Source organism: Coregonus lavaretus, assembly GCF_964263955.1.
Source record: "Coregonus lavaretus genome assembly, chromosome: 9".
NCBI lineage: Eukaryota > Metazoa > Chordata > Actinopteri > Salmoniformes > Salmonidae > Coregonus > Coregonus lavaretus.
This window is the reverse complement of record NC_139996.1, coordinates 9,678,405-9,690,257: the sequence shown is the minus strand read 5'-3', so window position 1 is coordinate 9,690,257 and position 11,853 is coordinate 9,678,405. Positions and strand designations below refer to the sequence as shown.

Sequence of the window (11,853 nt, the reverse complement as noted above, 5' to 3'; positions counted from 1 at the left end):
GTTAGCTAGCTAGTGAATTTTAGCCATATTAGCATAGACGTGACATGAGTGAAAACACCTCAAAACAAGACATGGTATCAATAACAAGATACAACGAGCTGAAACGAGCCACCTACGATTCCCCACATGGCAGCTTCTTGTCATTGTTGCTAGCTATCTGACCGTCCAGAATCATAACAACACACAGCCTTCTGCCTCTGCGATGCGCATGCATAGTTTTAGTGCCGTTGTCAGGCAACCCGTCTGTAGGGCAATGGAATTACAAAGCACAGGAAATTATAATATTCACACTGTCCTCAGCTTATAGGACATTCTGTAATTGATCTTTTGAGGGACGATTTCCTGGACACACAAAGTATGCTTAATGGAGTGCTCAAACTGGCTCAGAGTGGTCAAGTCACAGAGGGGCACATTTTCAGCAATGCATTGTTTAACATTGGGTGTTAACCTGAAAGTAAGCTTCATCTGTGTGTTATGAACTGAAATGCACTGCTCAACCTCGATGAGCAGACCTTTAATAACCTTGAAGCAGTTTATCTCCTCTGACATTTGACTCTTTTGACCAACAAGTTCACAGTTTATTGGCTCCATGGAGAGGCATCATGTCTCTCCAGTCTAGGAGACAACCAGTCAGTCATCAGCATCTAGGCCTACATTATTCAGACTTCTGGAGGTCCTCTTCAATCAATCAGTGTCACAGTCAGATTTCTGTCAGTCAACATTGGGGGTTATAAACGTGCGCAGTAGTAATGTTAAAGTTAGAGTGGCTGTGAGTCAGTTGGCTGGCTGGACATGCAGAAGAGACATTCACAATCACTATCACATGGCCCAGGATATGTTGGCCGCATGTTCTTTAGCCTTCATCCGCAGCACGGCGATGCTGGACGAGCGTCTCTCAAACTCGGGCTTGGTCTCGAACGGGTGTCCATTGGGCGAGGGCGTGAGGAGGGAGTCGGCCGTGAAGAAGTTGTTGAGGGAGACGTGTCCAAACTGGTTCTGCTGGTTGGGGAAGCCCACGTACCCATGGTCGGCTGCAGAGCGGGGGGAGTGGGAATAGGAGGTGACACATGGGGGAGATCCACGGGGAAGCATGCAGGAGGAGACCACAGAGCCACTGGGAGCAGGGCTGGGCCACAGGTTGTTGGGGATCTGTGGAGGAAAATAAAACAGATAATTATTTATTTGGTTATTTATTATTCTACCGGAGAAGTTGATTGGTCTTGATTTTGATTATGAAGTGCTACTGATGTTTTCAGTATTTTGCCACTGTGGGGCATTAGCGACATTTCCACATTGCATTAAAATTATTATATTCTATATTGAGGGTATTTTCTTTTTATAAAGTGTTATCAGGCTACTTTAGCTACATTTCAGATGTCAGGGATGTGATAGAAGATCGGGGGGATGGGGGGGCTTCCTGTCCAGATGTCACAAATTGTATTCCTGATTAACCAGGAAAAATCTAATCTGTAAGATCTGAACTAATCTGGTCACTATACTTACTATTCAGCATTTTCCCTACACGCTTAGACAAAAAAGGTGCTATTTAGAACCTAAAAGGGTTCTTCAGCTGTCCTGATAGGAGAATCCTTTGAATAACCCTTTTTGGTTCCAGGTAGAACCCTTTTGGGTTCCATGTAGAGGAACCATAAAGGGTTCTCCTATGGGGACAGCCGAAGAACTCTTTTGGAACCATTTTTTCTAAGAGCTTTTTCTAAGGGCTGCAACCATAGTAGGCTACTGCCAAATGTTGGTTTACATACAAATAGCTAATACTAGAAACATAATTAATTGTGGTGGTGGTGAAGATTGTGGTCTGGTTTGGTGGTTATAAGTAATGACGTTTTTTTAGTGTTTATATTTTCAGCTGGTTGCAAACAAAATTATTTCCCTAAACATATGACATCAGAGAGCATATCAGATATGACCTCAACCATCTATAAATATAGCAAAAATGTTACACAAACTGCACATTTTAAAACAAATCCAGATCATGCTGTTTTGTAGAAATGTCCATGTCCAACCCACAAAAATGTAATTTATGTTCCCCCTACAGTATGAACAAGGAAGAAATCATCAACTTTCAACTGGATTTAGTCATGGTTGTATATCAAACAGTAAAATATAGTGCATGTTTCAATCCCCCACTTATCGTCAGTGCCCTCTATAGTAAGTAATCTATCTGGATAAACTATATTAAAGGAGCGGCAGGTAGCTTAGCGGTTAAGAGCGTTGTGCCAGTAACCGAAAGGTCGCTGGTTCAAATCCCCATGCCGACTAGGTGAAAAATCTGTCGATGTGCCCTTGAGCAAGGCACTTAACCCTAATTGCTCCTGTAAGTCGCTCTGGATAAGAGCGTCTGCTAAATGACTAAAAATGTAAATGTAAATGTAAAATGAGATGGGTTTATTCTAGTGTTTATATGAGAAACATATGAGAGGGAACAAAATATGCTGAACAGAATTCAGGCATGGATTTAGCCCAGGACATTGAGAGCCTGGCTGTACGGCTTTACATCTTCAAAGCTAATCCTCTTCAACGATGTTAGTCTGTGAGAGTAGTCTATCTACTTCAAACACGACACACGCGTTCTACACCGACATGAGTGACCACACCCCACCTAAGGATTTCGATGGGTTAGACAAAGTTAAACATGTATCATCGTTTACGGGTATGAAGGCTTTATAGGAATGCGTTCTTGCAGCCCCTTATGGCTTTAACGTTTAATGTTGGCTTTAAAAGAATAGCCTACACAGCCTAGAGAAAAGTAGCCTTGTCGCGCCAAAGGGATAAATATTTTCAGTGAAATCTGAGACGGAATCATTTATTATAAATAATAATAAATCATTAATTCCAGTGGTTTGCCGAGATACTTTCTAATCAACTTTGGAAGTCTTATCTGAAATATGGTGCATGATAAATCGAACCCGCCGTCAAAGATGGTAAATCTATCAAGGGTTTGTGGCGGTCAACAGCCCTCTCATCTTATTTATAGTCTAACTTATTCCATTTTGGCGCACGACATGCTCCACAAATGATAGTCCTAATTATTGTTAATAATTACCTCATTAGTATAGCCTACCAAAATCATATGTTTAATTTCAGATTATATAATTTTACAGAAAATGGAGACAAAAAAACTATTCAACAGTGGCAAATAAATTGTAGCCCTGGTAAAAGAGCAAACTTGCCTGAGAGTAACTGTCTGTTCTTGGCAACACTGATATATCGTATGTGGCTGCAAAGTGACTTTTTGCCTGTTGAATCTGTCCGTAACGTTCTCTTTTTCTCCACTTGGCTCTTCTGTTTTGAAACCACACCTAAAAGGGGAACGAGAGATACAAAATAATCAAACGTTGTCTATAAAGAACTTGGTCAACATGTCAACATGTACCCTTCTTTTTCAGCGTTGTCTTATCCTATGGCTATATTATATTACATATAGAGTACACCAAGCCCTCACATAAATATAGAGCCAATAAAGAAATCGATGGTAAATTCTTAATTGACAGTAGCTAATCTTAAATATGCTCCTAAAATATAGTTAAAATGCATAAATGGCCAACATAGCCCTACATTAAATAACATTGGGCCTACATATTTTGTATATCCTAAATAAATAACGAATTGTTTTAATAGACCTAAAATAAGCCCGAAGTGATCTCAGTCAATAGTAGGCTACATGTCATGTTCCCGTTTCTGTTCCTAAACAACGCTGCAATAGAACAACTGAAGGACAGTGAGAGTAGGTCTACATTACCTGCACTCTGGCCTCCGTTAGTTCAGTCCTCATCGCCAGCTGTTCTCTCACATAAACATCTGGGTAATGAGTTTTCTGAAACACCTTCTCCAACTCCTCTAGCTGTGCGCTCGTGAATGTCGTCCTGTGCCGCCTCTTCTTACTGCTCGATACGTTACTGTCACACTTGTCACCCATTTCGTCCAAATCCGTTTTCTCCTGACCTGCCGTTACCGGCGAGGCCCTCAGATTGCAACAGTTGTCGATCGACCTTCCAAGGTCCGCGTGCAAGGTATCTTCCGTTTTCGGGACACCATAATTCGCTATATGAAAGAAAAATAAAATTATCATTTGTATTATAAATCAATGAAAAACGCAGATGTTGCAAAAAAATATAGGCATATGCCATATTGCCATATTAAGTAATCTATGCGCAACAGGCGAGTGATAGGCTATAAATAATAGGCCTATTCACGAATATATTTCATTTAAGAGAGATATATAGGCCTATTTGTTATCTAACCTATATGCGGTGAATGTGAAATATTTTGCACTACGGTTGCATTTAAGTTTTAACTTAATAATGTGAGCCTATAAAAAAACGGACATTCCTAATATTAAACAGGCACATTTTAAATATGATCACATCTGCCCAATGCTCTTTCAAGGTGTTACTAGCTTGGCAATAAAAAAAAAGAACTAAATTGCCTCAATCCAGTCGTTTATGGATTTAGAGCAACAAGAATGACATAACACATTTTAAAAAATTGTTTGTGATATGGCACATACTCAGTCAAATGTGGAGATGTGATGAAATTACACACAAGTAGCCTACCATGTTCGTTTCTCAGGCACAATTTTGAGAACAAAAAACGTACATGTATCAGGAGGCCTTTTGGTAGGTCGTCATTGTACATAAAAATATGTTCTTAACTGACTTGCCTAGTTAAAAAATAGCCTATAATGCATTTACACGCAGTTATAGGCCTAATGCATCGTAACAGCACATCTCATAGCCTACCAATTCCAGCGGCAGTTGAAACTATATTTGGTAACGTTTTATGCATGGAAAGTGGAAAAAGTGCCATTTACTAACCGTTTTGGTCTCCACAAGGCGAGGACTGCTCCATTCGCGGGTGGTGCTCGCTGCTCTGTATCCCGAAGGCCTGCACACACTTGGGCGAGGTCTTGCTGTAGTACTGCACACTGTCCAAACTCTCCATAACTTGGTCCAGCGCGCCACCAGAGCCCATGTAGTAGTCGCTGCCCTTAATCGCTTGACTTTTCAATGCGAATTTATCGTTCATGTATTCCATCATCTCCTACCCCAGATCCCGTCGCGCACAGAACCTTGTCAACAGACCTTAAATAAGTTCTGTCGACGTTCGACAAAATGGAAGAGCTATATCGGCTACCCCGGCAACACAATAATTCGCCAAAGCCGTTAATTTGTCTCGTCTTGAAGGCACTTTGGTCTCTTTATAACAGGAGGGAGAGGGGGTTCCTTGACGAAGCCTCCCTCCCCACTTTTGAATATGGAGCAGTAAGAACTCCTCCCACGCGCACAGTCCAAACCAAACACACTTTAAGTGATTCTAGACCCTAGAAATGGTCTTAAAGGAAACAGTCAAATTGACTTTAAAATGTACAACATGTTTAGACACCCCAAATAAAGAGGGGTAATGATTTATCTAGCCTACTGCAAGTTGAGACTGCACATACAATTTGTTAGAGCGCATGGCTAATTCAAACGGACATTAATAATAATAATAATAATATGCCATTTAGCAGACGCTTTTATCCAAAGCGACTTACAGTCATGCGTGCATACATTTTTTTGTGTAGTCCCGGGGTTCGAACCCACTACCTTGGCGTTACAAGCGCCGTGCTCTACCAGCTATTGGTTGAATAATTGCTAATGAACGGAATAACTGTATTATCATGGCAATATATTTAGTAAAATATTCATTCACAATGTGTAACAACTTTTATGATATTTTTGGAATTCAAAACTATGCTTTTAAATGGAATACTTTCTCTACAAAATGGTGAATTATAGGCCGATGCAAATTGCTCGTGGGTCTTTTAGATAAATTATAGAAATTAAGACTGACTTATTTGTGTGCTTTGAAAGACAGTTGTACATGCGCCCAATTTTGTGGTAATTCCTTAGGCCGACTGTATAGGCTAATAATAATAATTACAATAATAATGTTAATTTGTTTTGCATTTTTATTGTCACCTTTCATCACATTTGCTGCAGTTACGCGCAAAACACATTCTGATTATGCGAGGCTTTTTAATCTATTGAAATGTATTGTTTGGTTAAACATAGGCACATATTACAATATCAGCTATCTTTTTTAAATCTATAGCCTAACACCTGAAGCATGCATTATTTATTACACTGTAAGCGCAAGCAATTGTAGTGTATTTTAAGATAATGTCACAATATGTCTCTATATGTGCATATTTTTAACGCGTGATTTAAAAAAGGCCATAATAAAGGTGATCCTTATGGGATGATAAGTATTATAAGGTGCTCATAGGCCTACCTGCTTAAAAGTCATAATGAATTTAGACTAATTTAACTTGAGTAATAGCTCAAGTTTGCGTGTGCCTCAATGGTGATTGCAGTATTTCAGAGCTAATAGTTATGCACAGTTGTGACGTGCAGAATTGTATCACAACAGGACACTTTGGAAAAAAGGTATTTCACTTCAGGGAAACGAATTCATATGTTTACTGGGATGGTATTGACTTGTCAATGGAATCTGTGTGTCGTGTCTCAATGTTCAGCAATGTTAATCGGATTTAGTGAGAATCCATGGAACTTCAAATTGGAGCAACATAGCCTACTCACTGCAACTCGCACGAAAACATGTAGACAGCATATTTTTGTAAGGATCTTTAACAAGCAATGCAATGCCCTGTCCAATTTAGCAGACCAAACAAAGACAACGAAAGTTAGGCTACATGTCAGCATGGCCAAAGAATTAGATAATGTACATATTTACTTGTTATAAGACTGCATTCGTGGTATGGTTTTGATAACAACCACATGAGTGAGTTTATATGTCAGGGAGGAACTATTTTGTGGACAAATGTATAGCCAATACTACGGATTATCATTTTACCCGTACTGCGCAAAAATGCGTAAAGTTGTGCGTCAAAGTGTGTATGTGTGTGTATTTGTGATTCCTTTTCCCTATATATTCTAGTCTAACAATTTGGGGTGATAGGGGCTCAATGCAAAATATTGAACAAAGGCATAAAATAAGGCTATTCATAACCTTTTAATGAATTAAATATTGGCTATATTAAAGATAAATAGAATACATTGACGAGGAAACGCCTGCAAGAAACCAAATAACAGTACATACGACCACCGTGCTTAAAAAATAACAGGGAGACAAGTTCCTCTCCATATAATGACAATAATTATATTGCCAAGAACCGAACCCTCTTCCCCCTACTTCCATACCGTGGGCCTACCACCTGCCATGCAGACCATATTCAGCTATGGTTCGCTATTGGGTCATTGATAATACCTGGGGTTGGATGGTGCCACTCGAGAAAAAATAAAAATAAATATGAGTGCTCTTAAGTAGCAGGGGGGAGTCTTATTGGGCTTCTAAGGTGACCTCGCCACGCGGCCTCATGCTGAGGAGAAAAGGCGAAAAGTTCGCGGCGGTTTGGTCTGTAGGTGGGCGATGGACTGAGAACTCCCGCCACAAGCGGCAAGTTCTTGAAAGTGGACATGATGTTGTCATTGCTGCAGGCTTGCCATAACAAAGGGTTGCATCTATTAATTATATATTTTAAAAGTAAATTAAAAAACTAGACTTGGGATATTTATAATAAATTATGGTTGCTATGTTGGTTTATCTGTTGCTTAAAATCAAACTACTTTCACGCACCATTATTTATTAATTCCTTCAGAAAATAATCTAAATATCATTATGGTGAAAATTAAGAATCGAATCGAGTAAAAAGTCATTGATTAGACCAACGAGTAATCACAAAATCAGCCTTGTTGAGCCTATGTCTGAATAATAATAAACAATTGGAAAGTAGCCTGTAATTTAAGGCTCTAGCTAGCCAAAGTCAGAGTGTCAACTCTAATTTAGTGTCAGTGTTTTTGTCACTCATGTTAAAGTCTTAGATATACAGTATTACAGGCTACTCTCAAAATCAAAAAGCAATCAACGTTTATTTTTTTGTTGCAGCCTGGCTATACGATTAGCCATTTATATAGAAACCTCTCTCCAAATGGTTATGAAATGTTAAAGCAATTGATTAATCCTCAGTGTTTGTTTTTATTGTGTTGGTCTGTCTTTTGTGTTGCATGCTCACACAGACAGGCATGCCTAGAAAGTCAGGCACTGAGTCAGTGTAGAATGTAATCTGGGTTCATGTACAGAGACCTCTACGGTCACTGGTCTAATTAATATGACAATAAACCACTAGATGAGCTGATCCCAGATGTAGGAGAGATAGCTACTACTGATCATGATACAAGAAGTGGGAAAACTAATCAAAATACACATCTATAAATTATTGGACCTAGCTCTCAAAAACGGCAGAATGTGGAAAAATAGAACAAAAGCCTATACATTTTTGATTATATTTATAAGGTTGACCATTCATGCTACAATTCAAGTTGACCACTCAACTCAAGGTTAGACTTTCAAGCATGATACAACATAACAAGGGTCAATGGGTGCTGGTGTCAACACCCCTCTATGGGGGTCCGGGGGCATGCCCTCCCGGAGATTTAAAAAAAGATGCACGCGTGCACAGGGACTGCTGCACAGAATAAATATCAGCCTGTGCAGAGAAGCACGTGATTGAACTTCGCTGAACTTTCTAGTTTTCCCCTTTAGTTAACACTATCAACGTTTCCCTCTAGTGTGGGAATTGACAATATCAGTCACTTTCAATGCAACATACCAAAACAAAACGGACTACGCAAGACTTAGTATACAAAACTAACTATGCAAGATATTTTCTTGTAGGCAGAACGCACCAGAGTAAGATTATATTGCATTGACAGGCATGACTCAGCCCATACTCTACAAACTGGTGCAGCATAACCAATCAGAGCTGCAGTATCCCTATATGCAAATAGAACATTGCCATATATGGATCTGTGCCATTCACTTTGAACTGGACTGTGTTTACAACATGAGTGGTCATGAGTAGATGCGATTGTTTTGAGATCAAAGCAAGAGCTGCATGTAGCCACTCCTACACATTTGTTCATATTCTTTGCTAGTAAGTGAGTTATTAGCCCAGTTACAGCTCATTTCTAGTCAGCAATGGTGGAGTGGTTGCTTCCTACAAGAGCACAAAATGTGTGGATTTCTAGCCATCTTTGAAAAGCAAGTCAGGTAAAGAGCATTTTTTCTGTCTTAAAGGGGCAGTGTTGTATTTTGAGACAGGCTTAAATAAGCTAAGCAGCCATTAGGCAGAGGGTAGCATAATTTGTCTGATTCTCTGTAATAATGATATGGGAATAATAATTAACTTTGTAAAGTGGTTTCTTGCATCAAACACATTTTCAGTCACCTCCTTGTCTGAATGACAAGTGGATAAACAGGTTAATGTCAAGCCCTGCATATTTCTTCCAAAAGTCTCACGGAATGTAGGTATCCATTGAAAACCACACATTGGCTGCTACTGTAGGCTGACAACAACAGAACAGCTATTTCCATGTTAAAATGCTATGGGATGCATTTTCTCCATTGTTTTTGATGGTATGCCACTCTGATAGGCCTACATTATGATCAAATAGCCTCAGTAGTTAACTGTAACTTAAAGTGGGTACAGCCTCAGTGTTCACAGTAAACGTGCCAGAAGTTGCACAGAATTTTCACAACGTTCAAGTTTTCACTCAGCAGACCTGACATTTGCTCAGTGTCCAATTTGTTTTTGAGGAAACATTGGTGAAATGGTTGTTTCTGGTTAATTTTGAAGGGAAATTATGCACCAAAAAATTGTCCTGATAATTTTGTCAATATACCCCAATCACAACTGAAACACCAATATTTTTCTAATTACTTTAAACTGTGTTCTTACACTTAACAGTTCAGAAAGTCACCACCACACCCCTTCTTTAACTACTTTTAAATGTCAAAACCCATTATTCTACTTGTGTACCCTTCACCACACTTGGCTAGTACATGGTCTTGAATAACACATTTCTTATACCCAACTAACTTAGAAGGAGTCGAGGCAATCTGAGTCCAGACACTTCTTAGTTGGTTCCACAATTTAATTTCAGTATTAATTCATAAAATAATTAAGTGAAAGTCAAAACATAACTGTTCAACAAGGATCAAGCAATATACTTCAAAATAAACCAATCAGTATGACGTCATGCTCAAGCCATAGACTTCAAAAATACATAGAAACAACATATTGTCATTCACCATCAAGAAAAAAAACATACACATTCAATAACAGTCAATAACCGGTTGCAACCTTATACAAAGGTGGGCATATATTGGTACAGAGAGGGGTCAGATCTTCAGTCTCAATTCACTTAAATGCACCAAATACCTGTTTACACCTGTCACTGCCAGAAATAAATTGTGGGCATGTTGTTTTCCTATCTATGGTATCCAGCTTCTCCTGGTGGATATGACAGACGGCAACATAGTTCAATCTGCTTTGGGTGCGTTCGTAAATTCGCTCAGGATATCTACTATTTCAGAGCACTCTCCTCTGAGTGTGCCAGAGCGCAGAATAACTGATGAATTTCTGAACGCTCAACACCCCTTGAATATGGCCGGTGTCAGTAAAAAAACGTAATTAAATTGTTGCCAGCAGCACAGTTACAGTCACCAATGCTCTGGATAACATGTAAAATGGTCAGAGTGAGGTGTTCTCTCATTTGTGTCTGGAAGTAGCTAGCAAACTAGCCAACGTTAGCCAGTTAGCTTGGGTGCGTCTAGTGTGCGCTCTGAACGCTCTGAATTTACGAACGGACAATCTGACAATGCTCTGAATTTATGAACGCCCAGAGCGCACTCTGAGCGCACTCTAGATTGAATTTACAAACACACCCTTTGTGTCATTGTTGAGCACAGCCACGTCTTCAACCTCCAAGACAACCAAATGAAATCAGAATGCAGGCAATAACATTTATTATAGCACTTGTTCTACAGTCAGCAAAGCTGAGGAGTTGAACCGATAGTTCCAATCTGTGTGCGATGTAAATTGCTGTGCAACGTGCTTTACCAGAATGCCTTATAACTCAAATTCTTAACTGATTACCTGTTTGTCCTGCCTCGCAATGGGCGGTGCTCTCTCTCTCACTATTGCCTATATTTGAACCCTGCCATAATATGACCAAATAGCATTATAATATTACAAAAATGATGGGGTTAACTTATTTACATGAATTATACAATGGCATTGTTGAATACTCGTTTCTGATTGATTTGAAAGGAATTCTAGAGCATGCATTATTTAAGTGATAATGCCCGAGAAGCCGTGTTTGGAGGATATATTGGCACAGGTGTTGTTAGGCCAGAGATGAAGTCGAGGGCCGGCAAACCGTGCCAATATATCCTCCAAACACCGGCTTCGAGGGCATTATCACTTTTATACAACGGGTTACAAACATATTCAAATAATGATTTACATATTTTCATTAAAAAAGTTTTTTTGATTAATTTATTCATACTATTACATCCTTCCACAAGATATAGTCCCGACACAAATCTATGGTTGCTAGCCAAGCCAGCTGGTCCTTCCTTCTATCGGTTTGGTTGCCAGAGACACGACCCAGTCATTCAGTCTTTTTGTTCTGTATCTATGGATGCGACCCAGTTATTCAGTCTTTTTGTTCTGTATCTATGGATGCGACCCAGTCATTCAGTCTTTTTGTTCTGTATCTATGGATGCGACCCAGTCATTCAGTCTTTTTGTTCTGTATCTATGGATGCGACCCAGTCATTCAGTCTTTTTGTTCTGTATCTATGGACGCAAACCAGTCGTTCGTTCTAAATGTTCCATACTGTCTAGCAACGTTCTTATCCCTTGCTTTCTAGCTAGCCAACTACGTCTAACTTACAGTCACGTCAAACAGTGCAGCCAGAATAACA

At 39.5% G+C, this 11,853-nt stretch overlaps 1 protein-coding gene across 1 annotated transcript; it reads right to left on the bottom strand.

The window, feature by feature from the left end:
- Positions 1-819: 819 nt before the first annotated feature.
- alx1 (ALX homeobox 1) lies at positions 820-5,058 on the bottom strand (the record flags this gene model as incomplete). Its single annotated transcript, XM_084168483.1, has 4 exons — positions 820-1,149; positions 3,192-3,320; positions 3,761-4,062; positions 4,836-5,058. The coding sequence occupies 4 exons, from the start codon at positions 5,056-5,058 to the stop codon at positions 820-822; spliced, it is 984 nt and encodes a 327-aa protein (XP_084024609.1).
- Positions 5,059-11,853: the final 6,795 nt, after the last annotated feature.